The following is an 18,834-nucleotide window of genomic DNA, read 5'->3' as shown; positions in this document are numbered from 1 at the left end:
GAAACTGATTTTATTAAAGTTAACCTTCCAGCCAAGGAGAGAGAATTCTTTTTCCAATTTTCTAATCTTTGCATCATTTTCTCTTTGATATCTTCAAAAGTATTCTTTTTAACTCTACTATTGATTATGGGAACCCCCAAATAGTTTTTTGGGTTAACATCTACAGGAATCCTAAACATTTTGAAGAGCATTTTTTGAAATCTCTACGGAATATTCTTTGAAAACAAGACATGCAATTTCAAAAAATTTGGGCTTTGTCCGGAAGCATTAGCATATTTTGCCAAGATTTCTTTAATTTTCACACATGCTAGAATGGTGGTATAAGCAAAAATTGTGCAATCATCTGCAAACTATAGGATAGGAATTATTGGCCCACCACTTGAAGCCTTGATTCTAATGTGCTTATTGTTTGTAGCAGCTTCCATATCCAATTTTTTTTGCTAGTGTTTCTGCACAAAGCACAAAAATGTAAGGAGAAAGGGGATCTCCTTGTCTGATACCTCTATCGAGTTTGAACTCAGCGGTAGGACTTCCATTAATTAATATTTGATATGATACTGCTTTAATACATTCCATCACCCATGCTATCCATTTCTCATGAAAACCAAATTTCCGAAGTACCTTCTCTATGAATTCCCACTCAAGCTTGTCGTAGGCTTTTTCCATATCAATTTTACAAGCCATGGTTCCGGAAGCCCCTTTCTTCTTTCTCATGGAGTGAATCATCCCATGAGCAATAATAATATCATCTAGAAACCCTTTAATCCTACTTACTAGGATTTTAGAAATAATTTTATAGATGACATTACATAAACTAATTGGTCTATAGTCATTTACCATCTTTGGATTCTTCTTCTTTGGGATGAGAGTAATAAAAGTTTGATTCAATATACTGCACAATTTCCCATTGTGAAAGAAAGATTTTATAACATTACAAACCGAATCTCCAATAATGTGCCAAATTTTTTTAAAGAAAAAGGCATTCAGACCATCCAGACCCGGAGCTTTCAGATCTTTGATGGTTTCAAGCGCTTCTCTTATTTCAGTATTTGTTATTGGGCAAATTAATTGAGTATTTTTCTCCTCGGTGATACATATCTCAATACCATCAATGAATTCATCAATGTCTCTAGTACCACTAGTCTGATATCTTTGTTTATACATTCCGCTACAAACATTTGCAATGCCAGAGCTATTACAAGCCAAATTTCCCATCTCATCCTTAATGTTCACAATTTTATTATGGTACTTCCTGATGGTTGTTGTCGTGTCACGGGGCTAGTCGTTCGGGCCCTGTGCGGCACTCGAATGTGACGAATAAGCTTAGGAAACAAGCAACAACACAAGAAAATGCAACAAGATGTCACACAAATTAGTCAAAAGGCTATTTGTATTGCATTAATAGATGGCAAGCGCAAACACACAGTTTAGTATCGAGGGGGTCTCGTGCTTAACCTTTACACGCTACTGATTCACTCGACTACCTACCTCCCCTCAAAGAGTACGTTAAGCTTTTGGGGGAGTGACACAAAGAAACATCAAAATAGTGAAAAATCATACTATGGAATTACAATAATGCCATTGGCAATCCCCCCATACAAAATACATGCAATGCCCCACCCAAGACACACACTTGGACACTCGGATGGCATGTTGTGGGCGTGGTAATGGTACTTGATGGTGCGACAAAATGGTCACTTGTGGCATTCTCCCCCACTCAATTTGGTCTTCGTCCTCGAAGACCGACTTTAGCTTGTGGCTTGAACTTCTTGTTGGTGAAGGAAGGTACTTCAACTACTCCACGAACATGGTTTCTTCCAAGGCCCGAACATGGGTCCATAAACATAGTTTTTGGGTGATCTCGATGGTGGGAAAACCTATAGCTAGTCCCTAAGTTAAGTCCTTGCTTGGCTACTTCAAGGTAGGATTTTGGATGTTTTGCTTTTGTGGAAGGAAAGTTTGTGGCTAAGGCTGGGTCAAAAGGATGGTTTGTATTTTTCGGGTGTTGGTTTTATAAATAATTGCCTAAGGATAGATGCTCATCGGGCTACAGCGTGGTTCGACTTGAGGAAGGGTGAGAATGTGGTTCCTATATGGTTTGGGTGGCACTCGCTCTCTCCAATGATTAAGGTAGTAGGTATGGTTACAGTTGAAGTTGGCCTTGGGTCTTATCTTGGGCCCATCAATTGCGAGCATATGCGGCTTCAGCTACAAAGATGGCTTCTGCTGATGTTGATGCTGGCACTGGTGCGACAAATAGTGCTGGTGCTGCTTTGGGGGAGACTTCTTCTTGGTGATGACTGCCCAACCCGTTCCGGTGTTGATGTGAGATGTTGAAGTGGGAGTCTTCATTGTTGGCATGGCACTGGGATCATGCATGAAGAATGCTCGTCCAACATGAGTAAATGGTCAAAGTGCGGCATGAGGGCTGCTTCTGCCTATGTCAGGAACTCTACTCCAAGGACAACTTGAAAATCCAAGGGAACCACAGATAAGTTGACTTTGCCCTTCTATGGTCCCACTTGTAGGTCTACTTCACAGGCCATGCCTTCTACTGCCTTGGCCCCTGAGTTGACGACCTTGATGCACCCAGTTTGTTTGGTAGTGGTCAAGCCGAGTCGCTTTGCCTCTGCAAGCGAGATGAAGTTGTGGGTGGCCCCAATGTCCACCAATGCTTGGGTTGGCCTCCTACTGAGGGTGATGTCTACATATTTTAGCCCCTTATGGATTTTGGTGGGCCGCTTGGATGTGGCCTCTTTCTTTACCATGGCATTTATAAGTTGGAGGGCACCTACTCTTAGTGTTGGTGTGGGCTTCTCCTCGTCACTCTCATCATCATCACTAAGTTTGGTGATGAGGGCATTGATTTTCTTCCGCACTGGACAGTCTTTAGTCCAATGCTTTTCATTGCAAATGTAACAAGGTGAAGAAGGAATTGTAGGTCTCCCAGTGTACCGGTGGCCTTGATAGTTTTGGGCTCCTTTTGGCTTATTCCCTTGTTGATAATTGTTAGGCTTGTTAGTGTGCATTGGTTTTTTTTGTGTGGAGGTTGATTGTTGATCTCCCCCACTTAAACTCATGATACGTGGGCTGGATGGCTTTTGGCCTTTTTCATCAGGTGTCCTTAGATCAACAAGCTGTTTAGCTACGTCCATGGCTGTGGTGAGGTCCTTCAGACCGTGTTGTTGAAGTTCAAGCTTAGCCCATGGTTTGAGACCGTCCATGAAATTGAACAATAGGTCATTGTCTGACATGTCAGAGATCTCAAGTGTCAAGGCCGAAAAATCTTTGACGTAGTCATGTAGCGATTCTTGATGAGGTTCTTCATTCTTCTACGCGCCAGGTACTCCACATTCTCAAGATAGAACTGATGCTTGATCTCATGTTTGAATCCAACCTATGTGTCAATGGTGTGGGTGCCACGTTCAATGTCTTGACAGTACCTACGCCACCATAGCATTGCAACATCATTCAAATACATAGCAGCTATACATACCTGAGTTTGGTTGTCAATAATGCCAGCGACCGAGAAATATTGTTCTAATTGCAACAAGAAATTGTCAAGCTCCCTAGCATCTTGAGCGCCCAAGTAGGGTGTTGGCTCACGTATCTTGATGTGTATGGGAGCTAGGGTGGCTGAAGTGCTGGTAGAGTTGGCCACCGCCCTCTTTAGGAGAGTCATCTTGTCTCACATCTCGTTTAGTTGTGCTTGAAATCTGTCTAGCATGCCCTGTAGGCTACTATAGGAAGGCCCCGCTCCCGAGCATTGTAAGGTGGCATGCATCTCTCTAAAGGCACCATTGAATCGCCCTTCTAGTTCAACCACCACATTTTCAACAGTTTCCAGGTTGTGGTGTAGTTCATTGACCCGATCTCTAGTTTCACCTACTGTTGCCTCGCAACATAGGATGCACATGCCCATGCTAGCTAGTTGGTCGACTGATTTGTCACACTTGCTAGCTTTAGTTGTGCGGCCCTTCGGGACTTGTGTCTTGGTGGGTTCGTCGAGTGGAGGCTCATTGGTGTCATGGGCTTGGTGTAGCCCGTGTAGTATGTCATCGGCGATGTCGCGGTTGCTCCTCATTGTGCTGAATAAGGAGTAGTGGATAGGGTCCAATGTGCGTGCAGGAGCTCCTGTTTTGATACCAACTACGACAATAGTTGGGCTAACTGGCTCTAATACCAACTGTCATGGGGCTAGTCGTTCGGGCCCTGTGCGGCACTCGAGTGTGACGAGTAAGCCTAGAAAACAAGCAACAACACAAGAAAATGCAATAAGATGACACATGAATTAGTCAAAAAGCTATTTGTATTGCATTAAGATTTTTGGGGAGTGACATAAAGAAATATCAAAATAGTGAAAAATCATACTATGGAATCACAATAATACCATTGACACTCTTTCATACAAAATACTTGCAATGCCCTACCCAAGCCACACACTTGGACACTCGGATGACATGTTGTGGACATGGTGATAATAATTGATGGCATGACAAAGTGGTTACTTGTGATGGTCGTGTGGAAGAATTTATTGTTTTTATCCCCCACTATGTTTGTTCTTTGAGCCCAATAAGTTTTTTCATGCTACAGGATTTTAAATTGAGAGTACGTGTCGTCTCTCGGTTGTGTTCCTGAAAAGGGGTATTTTGGTCCATTCACTTGCGTAATAACGATAAAAAAAGATTTCTCCTGGAAATTGGAAATTGGAATCGTGCGCATCTATGCACTATTGATATTTTCTTTTGTAATCATGCGCATGTGCGCAGTGCTCCGACATGCTAATATATATAACGCCTTTTCTTTTGTTCAATTTGTAGAACATGTGGTCAGGAATGATCATGAGTTGATGAAGCACCGGGTCCTTGACGCACAGCACAACCATCGGATTGGAATTGATGAATCGATTTGGAAACCCAATATGTCAGTTGATGATTTGATGGTGCTGGCTTCAACGGATCAGCCGTAGGATTGGAAGAGGGGTGCTTTGTTGGTCCGTTGTCTTATTCCAATCGTACGGTTGTCAAGCAGCCTGACACTTTCGGATTCCATTTTTTCTTTTTTCTGTTCTTGCTTTGTCACGTAATGTAACGCTGTAAGCATCAACGTCTTGCTTTCTGGGAACTTCTCCTCCGTTCGTGAAAGAACGAAGGAGCAAGCCATCGGGTTACAGAAAATTTTCTCTGATATTCTTGAGAATTGCGTAGCTGCCACCTGAAGCACAGAGTGAGTAGCTACGGCCAGCTGGTTCAGTGATCCTCAGCTATGGCTGCTCTGAGAAATTATCGGAACCCAGTTCAAGTCTTTCACTGTTTTTGCTCTCCTTCACCTAAGCTCCTTAGGAAACTTCAAAACCCTGCTTTCGGTTTGCGCACCAAGATGTTTTTCTTCACGGAGTTTCCAGGGAAATTTAGTGTACTAAAATCGAGTCTTAGTAGCAGAAATGGGAAGAACTCAGTTTGTTGCCTCTGCAAGCCGAGTTCTGAGATTGAAACGGTACGCATTGAGCAGGGGACTGAACGACCTCCTTTTGATATCAATCTTGCTGTTGTACTTGCTGGTTTCGCCTTTGAAGCATACACGACTCCACCTGTAAGTTTTTAATGCTCCGGGTCCTTTTTTCTTGTGAAACTTTGCGATTCATTAGAAGCAAATTTTAAGATTTTGACTATTATTTAATTATTTAATACAGGAAAATGTAGGAAAGCGTGAAGTTGATGCGGCAAATTGCCAGACGGTGTTTCTCTCCAAGTAGGCAAATAATCAAATTGGTGATTGGTTATGTGGTGTATGATGGATTTAGTTACAAATTCTTTTTCCACGTTTTTCTTCATAAACATGCATTTGCTTTGTTTCTATGAACTTCTTAAAATGTGCGATTTAGAGGCATCCAGGGAGTCTTTGTTGTTGGAGCAGCAGTTGTGAGTCCGGCAGGTGATGAAATCAAACTGTAACTCAGGTTGTTTTTGGTACCATTGCCACTTCAGACAGGTTCAAACATTTAGAGAGGCAATGGCATTTCCTGTAACCTTGTTTGGTTGGTACTTATGCTGATTAGGCGGTGAACAAATGTTTTGAACAGTATTGTGTTTGGTATTGGCATTGTTAATGCTACCTGAAGCGTTTAATGGAAATTTGTGTATTCAATGTGACACCACCTTAAAAAATAAATGTTTTCTGATGATGGCTTGTTATTACATATAGATCAACACCTAGAAGCAGATCTAGTGGTTCTAAAATATAGAACCAAAAAGAACCTTTGTTTTGGATGTAGGATTTATGGGTATTCAATGGTGTATATCCATCTTTGCTAGTATGTGATGCACCAGAATATATCTTTACACTGCCATGTAGGATGACAACTAATTGGATGGTTTCTTCAAATGGGCAGCTGATGGATTTGATGTTCCCTCAACACCCCCAGGTTTATGTTTCTTGAAGAAAAGTTTTGTCTGTTTTAATTCAAAACAGTCTCAATCAAACAGAAAATTCACATTTAAACTCAAAAGTCAAAATGCCTAGGTGGCAATGATGTGGCAGTATTTCAAGTAGAAACAGCTATGGTACCAAACATCACCTCAAATGGGTGAAATAGGCTGGATTTTGCAAAATAAAAAAATGAAGTGAGCTTTTGGGGTAGAGGATGTTCAGTGTAAAGTTTGTTGGACGGGTAATTTTTATCTCTGTTCTTTTTCCACCTATAAATTTTTCCTCTATACACATAGACACACTCACCCAATAAAAAAAATAAAAAATAAAAATAAAAAAGAAAAACTCATTTATTTCAGAGGCCATAACTTTGCGCTCCAATGTCCGATGTTTGGAGACCAAACTTCTTTAGGCGCCTTGCCCCGCTAATTTCGTGAAAAAACCCTTTTTTGGCCTCAAATCACAATTTTTAATATTTTTTAGAAATAAAAATAAAAAAATAAAAAAAATAAAAAAAATAAAAAATTGAATTTAAAATATAAATCAAATATAAAATAATACATATATTACATGTAGAATATAATTATACATTATTTATTAATAAAATATGCATGTACACACATATATAAATATATTTATATATACATATACTCTATATACTTAAATATATAGAGTGCTAACATGGCACGGCCTGACCCATTTGACCTGGATGGTCGAACTGGTGACAAAAACGGTTTGGCCTCCGGGTCAGTTTTTAAAAAAATTGGTTCCTAAGGCTCTCTAAGTTATGAAATAATAAATGATTTTGTGAAGGTTTCTTTGGAATTATGTCTGATAACTATAATTGAATAATTAAATATCTGACCATGTATATGCTTTTAGAGTCTAAAATCATTTACATAGCTTTATTTTAGGTAACAAGTTGAAGTTATTCTTCTTGCAATACATAATTTCTCTGTTTAATCTTTTTAAAATTTCATCTCTTCAGTTCATTTTTGCGGGAGGTCTATGATGGACAGCTGTTTATAAAGCTCAAAAATGGTGTTTCTTTGCCTATCATGGATCCTTGGGTATGGTAAATTTTCTTGATTTTTATTGACATCTATTTAATTGGGATTTATGTTGTTCTTTACATTGTTAAAATAGGCTATTTATGACTATTTTCTGTCCTGGACGTCTAGGAGTATTTATGTAATTTTCCTCTCTTATTTGACAAAGTATAAATTAGAATGAAAAGGGCTGATCACCCATTCTTCTCTCTCTCTCTCTCTAAACTTTGCGTTGTTTCTTCACTTTCTTCTCTTCTCGCATATTCTTTTTTCTTCTTTATTGTTTTTCTTTCAGAATTGAACAAAAGAAAACACAACTATTTTCTTGATTCTTTGGCATGAAGATCTTTTTTTATTGCGTGCTTATGGTTACTCCCCTTTATTGTTTTTTTCCCTACTGTGGACTTAGTTCTTTAATTTTTTTTTCAACTTTAAGGTGAAAATTATCATATTGCAAAAGAATGAATACTTATATTGCTGGAATAAGTAATTCATCTTGACAAAATATTGCCATTAATTTTATACCAAGAAGCACTATCAAATCTGTTACTTTAGCTAGTTCTGACTTGGGAGAGAAGTATATCAGAGAATCAAAACTAGAGAAAAAGGAAAAATATACAAGAGAGAGAATACAACTGATAACAAGATCAGCAAACTGTTTGGCAGACGCCTTGGCCAAACAAGGGGTAACAAGAGATAGATTACATTTTGAAGAAATATTGGTGATCCACTCCCGTGATTGTAAAGTTAATGCAAACATAGGGCAAGGAAGCAAGGCTGCCTAAGGGCTATTGGAGTGCTAGGCACTTAACCATTGTATATAACCACATTTTTTGTCATCTATTAATAAATTGAAAAGTGACCAATAAAAAAAATGTAACAGAAAGAAAGTGGAAAACTGATTTTGTTTCAATAATAATCAGTTTCAGATTTTGGGGTCTGTTTAGTAAGTTGTATTCTTATCATCCACCCACTATGGTCCGTTGCCTAAGCTAGGGGAATCTCGTGGTAGTCTTTTTTGTAATTTAAACTAAGCTACCAGTCTCCTTCAATAGGTCAAGAACATATTCACGTTGGGAAATCAAAATCCCATGTTTTGACCTTGCTACTTCTATCCACAAGAAAAACTGCAGCTCACAAGGCCTTTATCTCAAACTCCCAGTGAAAAGACTTCTTCAATGCATCAATCTCTGCTAGACCATTACTCATGACAACTATATCTTCAACATTAGCAACAAGGGTTGTCAACAACGAACCTTTCCTCTTCAAGAAGAGGGTATGATTTGATATAGAGAGAGTACCTGAGTTGAATTCATCTTTATTATGGGGGAAAACATCTCTGGATAATTAATGCCATATGTTTGTATATACCTCTTTGCTACCAATCTCACCTTGTACCTTTCTATATTGCCATCAGCCCTGTACTTCATTGTGAACACCGGTCTACATCCCATAGTCTCCTTATTAGTAGGCAAATCAGCAACCTCCCAAGTTTGGTTCTTTAGCAGTAAATTTATTTCCATCTGCATAGCCTCCTACTTAGGCTTGAGAGGGCCTAAGTGATGATGTTCCTGGGAGGAGACATAGAAGCAATAGAGGACAGGAATGCATGATATGATTGAGAGAGTGACTAATAAGAAAGATAATGCGAGATGTAATGTTTAGTAGAAATGCAATGTCTCTTCCTCTTGTGAAGTGCAATAGGAAGATCAAGATCACTAGATTGAGGTACATGATCAGAATCATCAATGACTCATCCAAAAAAAATCAACTACAATAACAGGGGTAGTATCAATCATAAGCTAGAAGAATAGCATAATGAGTAGTATTAGGCATACCTGGATCTGAAATCTCAGAAAGTGTGACCAGGAGTGGCATGGGTTGTCTTGTAATATCAGAATCAACCTTCCCGTGTCACCTTTCATAGACCTGTAATTGTGGAGCAGAAAATGGAATACCAGGAACAGGACACTGCAAAGAAATAGAAAATGAATCTCTTTCCTTGCCAAAACATACCCCCTAGGTAGGAAATAGGAACTTTTGAAAAGAAAGGAGTAGACCAAAGAAAGTGACATCCATGGTTACATACCAACTCCCAGACAATGGATCGAAGTAACAGTAACCTTTTTGATGTTGTTCCTAACTAAAAAACACACACTTCTTGACTTTAGGATCAAACTTTTGAATGATGAGGTCCAAGTATATGAACAACACTAGTGCAACCGAACACCCTCAAAGGAATAAGAAACATTTAACCATGAGGACAATGTAGTTAGTAGCTTTGTTGTTAGTTGTAATGCTTCTCCAACCATAAGGTTATACATCCAAAGTCCTATCTTGCTATAAGTCAGCCCAGTACTGACCATGAATCCCCTTCCACCATGAATCTCATTCCTTGTAACACAGTAAAAAATTCAGCTCTTGTACAGTGTTCATATCCTATTTATTTATGGGCCTAGCATCAACATCTTAAATCTAGAACATATATTTTTTCTGCTTGACTAATCGGAACCTAGGCATTAACTAGTCATTGCATTGTCTAAAGGGGCCAAATAACTAGTCATTGTTTCACTGCATTGATAACACTGGGGTCTAGTGGCTTTTAAGTTGTCTAAAGGTCCAGTAGGGGTTTTACATGTGTCTTTTGCATTTTAGAAAGGTTTTGAGGGTTTTATATAAAGCGATGTGAACAGTGACTTTGGAATTGTAAGTTTATTTTCTCCTTGAAGAGTAACTTGTTATCTCCTATTGTGTGGTTTGCCTAACCATAACAAGCCTATTGTCTACTGTAATATTTAATTTTTTCACTTCTTTCTCTTTGTTCAATCGTAACTGCTACTACCATGTCTTTGGATTTTCTGTGGTTTTCCTTATGTTGGAAACCAAATTAGATATTTCCCCTTGTGAAGCTTGAGAGCAAGTTCTCTCTCTCTCTCTTTGGGAGAGGCTGTAGCTTGCGCCTCTCCAAGGGCTGTTGTATGAGATTAAAAATCAAAATCAGTTTCTTAATTAATAAAATTTCATTATTATTCATCAAAAAGCTTGAGTGCAATTTCCTCTTCATTTTTTTTTTTAATTTATGATGTTCTCCTTTGTTTGTTTGTTTATATTATTTTGGTCCAAATGTTCTCTGATGCATTGCATGGTTTTCCAACTTAAGCTTCTTGAGTTCGTCCTCATGGAGTTTTTAGGTTTTTATTCTTATTACATCAGTATAATCATTTCTTCTTCTTCTTGGTTCCATCTCTTGTGCTGTCTCACGGGTCATGACTATATGTTTTGTACAAAGAGTAAGTCTTTTATTTTGTTAATCATTATTGGTGGTTAATCATTGTTGTATAAAAGATCTCATTACCCTAAGGTTTTTTGATATTTTATGACTCGAAAGATGTAACACACTGCATAGACACTCACATTTTATATTTTCTATTGCTGCTATAGTGGTACAAATTCTGACAAAAATGTGCATTTTCTAGGGAACAAGTGATCCCTATGTGGTTATGCAATTGGATGGTCAAATTGTGAAAAGCAAGATTAAATGGGCGTAAGTTATTTATGTTCTTATTTGTGTTAGAAATGGAATGCCATTCTTGAAGATTCAAAATGAAGGTTTTATCTGAACATATTGTAGTGTAGTTGTGTTGGAAAACGTGGGATTACTGGTGTAGATGTATATTTGGTAGTTAGCATTTATATTTGGTAATTGTGTAAAAATAGAATTATGTGAATATGTATTCCTAGGATTGTGGAAAAATATAATCCCTTAAATATGGGGATTAAAAGGGTTAGTCCCTTAATTATAGGGATTGACTTAGAAAGGTTTTTTCTATTTATTGCAGCAGCTTACTGTATAAATATGCTGATTGGCAATGGAATGAAGCAGATCAGTTTTCTACCATTTCAAACATGGTATCAGAGCTCTAGGTTTGCCAACCTTGAGAATTTTTTTTGGCCTTCATTGCCAGTTTTTTCTCTTTGTGTTTTTTTGGTCTTCAGTGTTGATCTGTAACTAGAAGTGTTTCTTTATTCTCCTTTATTCTGGCCAGTTCTTCCCTTCTTTATTCTCCTTTCCTGCTGGCCTTATTCTTCCTCCATTAACAATGTCCGACGTGACTGTAACAAGTTCTCCCGTCCAAACCGATGAAGGAGCAATGAATTCTCATCCTCACACCGGTGATTTGCAGAATATTCAGGCAACATATAGACTGAATGGCCAGAACTATTTGAAGTGGTGCACCTATTGCAAGAAGCTCAGACACCCAAAAGATCGCTGCTGGAAACTTCATGGGAAACCTCCCACATCCAGCAAGGAAGGGGGAAATCGAGGAGTTTCGAAAGCAGTTCAACAGGCCCATAATGTCTCCACAATCGCGCAACAAGAACACTCAAGTCAGGGGCCATTTAATGATGAAGAAATTGAAAGGCTAAGGAGTTTCCTGAAATCCTTGAGACCAGGAAGTGGTTCTACCTCTCTTGTTCTCTCAGGTGAGTCTTTATCTCTAGGATTACATGTCTCGGCTAGTGTTTTTCCATGGATTTTTGATTTTGGAGCTACTGACCACATGACACCCTCTTCACTACATTTTCTCACCTATACACCTTGTCCTAGTAATTGAAAAATTTCTGTTGCTGATGGTTCGTTTACCACAGTGGCAGGGATTGGGAATATTCAAATTACTCCATCCCTATTACTTAAAAATGTGCTTCATGTTCCTAAGTTATCCACTAGCCTTATCTCTATACATAAACTCACCCAGGATGTGAACTGCAATGTTGTGTTCTTTCCTTCTTACTGTGTATTTCAGGACCAGGTTTTGGGGAAGAAGATTGGACTTGCTAAGGAAAGGGATGGACTCTACTACCTTGAAGAAACCAACATACCATCTCACACTCTTATGCATGTCACACACGAGTCATCCTTATCTACCTCCAATAAAGATTTAATTTGGCGTCATCACTTTCGGTTCAGTCATCCTTCATTTCTTGTTTTAAAAACAATGCTTCCTTCCTTGTTTAAAGGGATTGATGTTGAAACCTTTCATTGTGATGTTTGTGAACTTGCTAAGCACAAAAGGGTTTCTTTCCCAATCAGCAATAAAAGATCTTCAACTCCTTTTTATTTGATTCATTCGGATATATGGGGCCCTTCTCAAATTCCCAACATTACTGGTTCTAGATGGTTTGTCACCTTTATTGACGATTGCACTAGGGTCACATGGATTTTTCTTCTTAAGTCTAAATCTGATGTGGGTACGATTCTTCCCAACTTTCATAACATGGTCCAAACTCAGTTTGGTGTGAGAATTAAAAGGTTTCGATCTGATAATGCTACAGATTATTATAATCAGAATTTGTCCCCATTTTCTTAGAAAGAAGACATTGTGCATGAATCCTCCTGTGTTAACACTCCCCAACAGAATGGGATAGCTAAGAGGAAAAATGACCATCTTTTGCAAACCATTCGAGCCTCTCTCTTTCAAAACCGGGTGCCAAAACAATATTGGGGGGAAGCTGTTCTTACTGTTGCATACACCATAAATAGACTACCATCTAAAGTTCTTGACAACCGAAGCCCAATACAAGTCCTTTCTCAATTCTACCCTGATATTCGAGCCTCAAATAATCTCACACCAAGAATTTTTGGCTGCGCTACCTTTGTTCATGTCCATAATAAGGGAAAATTGGATCCATGAGCAATCAGGTGTGTCTTCTTGGGATATTCCCCAACTCAGAAATGTTATAAATGTTATCATCCAGCCACCAAAAAATTCTACACCTCCATCGATGTCACATTTGAGGAGGGACAATCCTTTTTCACTCAACCTTATCTTCAGGGGTAGCCCTCATTAATGAAAGATAAGGCCTCGGATCTACTCTCTTTAGATGTATTACCCTCCTCATAGTCATCCAACCGTCAAGAATTACATCCCTCTGAGTCACAATCCTTTGAGCCCCACATTCCCGAGTCTCAACACGAGTCAAACAACCCGACCATTGAATCAAATTTAGACACTGTTAACCCCACCAATGATGTGCATGATGATGTGAGATATATGTAGGTTTACTGTAGGAGGAAAAATCCAGATCCTCAACCTGTGCAAGTCCAAGATTCAACTCCTGATCCTAGAACTGAGGGATGCTTAGATCTTGACCTACCTATTGCACTGAGAAAAGGAACCAAAGAATGTACCAAACGCCCATTGTACCCTTTAGCCAAATATGTATCATTCCAAAGATTCTCTAAATCCCATAAAAGTTTTCTAGCCAGCCTTAACACCATTCCAATTCCTAATACTCTAGCCGAGACACTTTTTAATAAGGAGTGGAGAAAAGCTATGGGAGTGGAAATGGAGGCACTAGAAAAGAACAACACATGGGAAGTTGTGGATCTATCAAGAAACAAGAAGACTGTAGGTTGTAAATGGGTGTTCACAATTAAGTGCAAATCTGATGGGTCGTTAGAAAGGTACAAAGCACGATTGGTAGCCAAGGGATATACACAGACTTATGGGGTAGATTATCAGGAAACTTTTGCCCCAGTAGCTAAAATGAATACAGTAAGGGTGTTGCTGTTTTTGGCTGCTAACTATAATTGGGATTTGCAACAGTTTGATGTAAAGAATGCATTTCTCCATGGTGATCTAGAAGAGGAGATATACATGGACATTCCACCGGGTTTTGGAGAATGCATTAAGGGGAACAAAGTTTGTAGGTTGAAGAAAGCACTATACGGCCTCAAACAATCTCCGAGAGCATGGTTTGGAAGGTTTACAAAGGTGATGCTTAGTACAGGTTACAAGCAAAGTCAAGGTGACCACACATTCTTTATCAAACACATAGTCTCAGGGGGAGTTATTGCACTATTAGTCTATGTGGACGATATAATCGTTACTGGGAATGATAAAAAGGAGAAGAAAGCATTGAAAAACTGCATTTCCAGAGAATTTGAGATAAAAGACTTGGGGAGACTAAAGTATTTTCTCGGAATTGAAGTTGCACATTCTAAACAAGGCATCTTTATCTCTCAACAAAAGTATGTTGTTGATCTTTTGAGAGAAACAAGAAATATGGCATGTAAACCAGCTTCCACGCCTATAGATCCCAATCATAAACTTGGAGAAGCCAGCGAGAATGCAAGTGTAGACAAGGAGATGTTCCAAAGACTGGTTGGAAAACTCATTTATCTTGCACATACACAGCTAGATATTGCATACGTTGTAAGTGTAATAAGTCAGTTTATGCATAATCCTAAAGAAGTTCATCTGCAGGCTGCTCATTGAATTCTGCACTATTTGAAAGCCAATCCAGGGAAAGGAATTTTATTCAGAAGAAATGGGATACTGACTCTTGAAGCATATACAGATGCGGATTATGCAGGATCTCCAGTAGATAGACGGTCCACTTCTGGTTACTGTACCTTCTTGGGAGGAAACTTAATTACTTGGAGGAGTAAGAAGCAAAATGTAATGGCTCGGTCAAGTGCATAGGTAGAATTCAGGGCTATGGCACAAGGAGTGTGTGAATTACTCTGGTTGAAGATAATTTTAGAAGACCTGAAGATTCCACGAGAAGAGCCTATGAAACTATATTGTGACAACAAGTTAGCCATCAATATTGCTCACAATCCTGTTCAACATGACTGGACGAAGCACATCGAAATTGACCGACACTTTATTGGAAAACATGGGATTACTGGTATAGATGTATATTTGGTAGTTAGCATTTATATTTGGTAATTGTGTAAAAATAGAGTTATGTGAATATGTATTCCTAGGATTGTGGAAAATATAATCCCTTAAATATGGGTATTAAAATGGTTAGTCCCTTAATTATAGGGATTGATTAGTCCCTTAATTATAGGGATTGACTTGGAAAGTTTTTTTGCTATTTATTGCAGCAGCTTATTGTATAAATATGCCGATTGGCAATGGAATGAAGCAGATCAGTTTTCTACCATTTCAAACAAGTTGTATGAGGTTACTTATTAGAGTTTGTACTTAAGTTTCACCCTAAATCAAACTTATAATTTATTATGCTGCATCTTTTTGGAAAGTCTTGATACCATTTCATCTTCAAACTAATAAAACGAAAAGCAGAATGGTGAAAGTAGAAAAAGTGAGATAGATGAGAAGGTGAAAAATTCTAACTCCTATCTTCTGCCACTTTCTCAATTTATATATTGGGTTGAAACCATAACAAATAGACCAATTCACCCCTGAATTTCAATGACTTTTTGGTGGATGGGGATTCAAAGGTGGTGGTGAGATGGTTCACAAATATAGACATATTCATGAGGGCAGTAAAATTCTTAGCTAGGAAGATAAGAACCACATTTAGCTGGATTCAAGATCAACTAATTAGAGCATTGATGCCTTGGCAAGGGAAGGGGTAAAACAAATATCAGTTATGTTGAGGAATTACACCTCCAGGGAGTGGGTTTCAATATACACATTAGAGGGATGGACAAGTGGGATAGGTAGCATGAGCTATCCTTCTAGAGGGGTGCTTGGCACTATTCTGCACTAGAAAAATAATAAAGGAGGGAGGGGAGAAGAAGAGGAAGAGAGGAGAAGAGAACCAAAGAGAAGAAAGAAATTTTAGAGGCAAAAATATCGGGTTAGCAGCGCCCCTTTAACTATTTATACTCAAGTGACATAAAAAAGAAGAAAGTTACAATAGTGCCCCTGTGGCATATTTTCGTAACCTGCAAGAAGAAGAAAACAGAGAGAAGAAAGAAAGAGAGTGAATGGGCGGCAATAACTTCTAGTTGGCCCTAACGAGATATTTATATTAGCTTAATAAAATTACATAATTGTATAAAAATGCCCCTGATTAGTAATGACCAAAGAAAGCAAATAGCATGGCTGACTAAGGCCCACTAACACCCTTAACTTAAAACATAAACAACCCAATGGGACCACACATTTGATCACCTATCACATCACTCCCCGTTAGGCTGAGCATAGATATCTATCATGCCCAGCTTGCCAAGAAGACAAAGTTAACCAGAGATAATCTTCCTGTATGAAGTGTCTATCCACCTGTGTTTAGTTTTGTCACGCTGTACTGGATTATTTGTAATATTGATTCTTTTATGAGTTACTGATAAAAAAAATTGCAATATTGATTGCAACCTTGTTGTCACAAAACAGTTTGATAGGAAAAGTTACTTTTATGCCTAGTTTAGTCAGGAGTATTTTGAGCTACAACAACTCTGCAACACCATGATCCATTGCCCTATATTTTGCTTCTGCACTTGACCTTGCAACAACACTCTATTTCACTAGTGAAAATAGGAAAAATCCTAGTGATAATATTTGTCAATTAAAATGATAAAAATATCTTTAGGCATAGACAATATAATAGTAGTCCCTCGACATCAGAATATAGAATATGAAAAGGAAAACCGGATCTTTTATTACTTGAAAAAAATGATGTTCTACAATGTTTGTTCAGTTGACATGTTGACATTGAAAGTTAGACACTAAAAGAGACTTAAATAAGGCAGGAAATAAATACTTCAACAACTCAAAAGATATGCGACCAAGACAATTATGCCATAAAAGACTTGACTCTTATTAGACCAACTCAACTGACTGCTTGACTTTGATGCAACCAACTTTATTCTCAATGATGTAAAGTCCATCTACCATGCTTCCTCTGTCAATCATCTTCTCAGAGATTAGATCCTGAAACACACAAGAATGAGGGAAGAAGGTTACACTGCAAGTCAAAGCCTAAGTAATACCACATATAGATAGAAAATTAAGAGAAAGCTCTGGAGCATGTAATACGTTGGTGAGATCAAGGCCATGTGGAAGGATTGCTCCTTGACTAGCAATGGAAGAGAAAGATCCATTTGTGAGTCTCACCTTATCCTTTCAAGATAGGAGGTTATATGAATAAAACAAATTGTACTTACTGGTCAATTGGTAGCCCCTAAATCAAGAATCTACGGGGAGTCAGACGCTAGGGTGGACACATGGAAAGCAAAGGCACCATTACTTGATGTAGACACAAAGGAAGTGGGAGTGTTGGCCGCACCATCCATTTGACATAAGGTCCTATCATAAGTTTCTAGGTGATCATGAAACAAATTGATGAGGCCATCTTTAGGGTCTGAACTAGTATGATGCTCTTGGGTGTTCCCAGTAGTAGTGTTGTTAGATGGGGAATCACTGGCTGCATTGTACTTCTTTTGTCCTTGCATCTTATTTGACTCCTGATTCTTAGTTTGAAAGAATGGTAGGATCCATCTAATGGACGCCAAGAAGGTTGCGGAATGGGTGGGCGAATTTCAAAAATTTTCCTACCTTCTTCCAACTGGGAATCATATTCCCTAAATTTAGAATACAATATTCAAGGATCCTACTTGAACCATAATCGAACCAGATTTGAACCAAAAAGAAAATGGAGGAATATACCTGATCCGGAGAAGCAGTATCTCCCAAAGTTGGTGTTCACGCCCAAAGAAGACACCAAGATCTGCTCCTGCTGAAGATGACACAGCTGTGGGTGGAACGGAACCAGCAGAGTGCGTCCTACACACTGGATCCTTCGCAAGAATCCTCTGGAAACTCTGAACACCGAATCCTTTTCAGTCTTTTCTGCAAGACTGATGTCAAGAACTGATTTGTTGACTTCTTTCTTCTTCAAAGATCGAATCTTGCAAGAAGGAATGGCGGCGGCTGGAGGAGAACTCCTGGGACGAAAATGGCTGAATTGCCTCTCTTCTCTCTGGAGTGTGAATGAGATCTGATCTCAATTCGCAGGGAGCTTTCTTGCTTTCTCAAAACCCCTTGTTCGAAATCTAATGTTTTTCTCTCTTAGGGTTTTTTCCTCCTTTCTTCTTGATTAAGAAACCTCATAATTAGGAGTTATCCCAATCCAAATCAGTATTTGGATAGGGGATGATCTTAATCCTATCTGCAGATTAAGTTAGCTTACTCCTGTTCTTATCAGGAGGTTACCTGATTCAAATCTGATTTGAATTTAGTCTCCCATAGTGGATAAGGTTAAAAGGCTCTATCCTTTTGCTAACATTAATCTCAGATCCGCCCCATAGATGGGTGATCATATCAGCCCAGCTCGAATTGGGCTTTTGGCCCATTAAGTGTTCAGTGCTTAACTAGTTTCCAATTTGCTGCCCAGTTGGGCTTTTTTGTATGGTGTGGGACCCAAGCATTGATCTACACACCAGCCACATGGGTTCGGCCCAGCCTTTATCACAAGGCCCAGCCGAATTCACTGAAAAACTCAGTAAACCCCTGAGCCCATCACTTGGACCCTATGGGCCCAATACTTACATTAAGTGGTCCCTGGGCCAAGCCATCTTATAAAAACCCAGGGACTGTGG

General features: G+C 38.8%; 1 protein-coding gene across 6 annotated transcripts in view; it reads left to right on the top strand.

Moving 5' to 3' along the window:
- Positions 1–5,071: 5,071 nt before the first annotated feature.
- The window catches only part of LOC104602867 (putative triglyceride lipase), a 171,590-nt gene continuing 157,827 nt past the window's right edge, over positions 5,072–18,834 (top strand). For all 6 annotated transcript variants that reach the window (XR_016080435.1, XR_016080436.1, XR_016080437.1 and 3 more), the window contains exons 1-4: positions 5,072–5,592; positions 5,693–5,751; positions 7,418–7,499; positions 10,955–11,022. Coding sequence is in view for 3 of the 6 variants with exons in the window: in XM_088894798.1 (XP_088750924.1) it covers positions 5,266–5,592; positions 5,693–5,751; positions 7,418–7,499; positions 10,955–11,022 (536 nt within the window). In the remaining 3 variants the exon portion in view is untranslated. The remainder of the gene's footprint in view (positions 5,593–5,692; positions 5,752–7,417; positions 7,500–10,954; positions 11,023–18,834) is intronic.

Source organism: Nelumbo nucifera, chromosome 1 (genome assembly GCF_055504915.1).
Source record: "Nelumbo nucifera cultivar China Antique chromosome 1, China Antique-T2T, whole genome shotgun sequence".
Taxonomy (NCBI): domain Eukaryota; kingdom Viridiplantae; phylum Streptophyta; class Magnoliopsida; order Proteales; family Nelumbonaceae; genus Nelumbo; species Nelumbo nucifera.
Note: the sequence above shows the minus strand (reverse complement) of the source record. Positions and strands in the feature narration are given on the sequence as shown.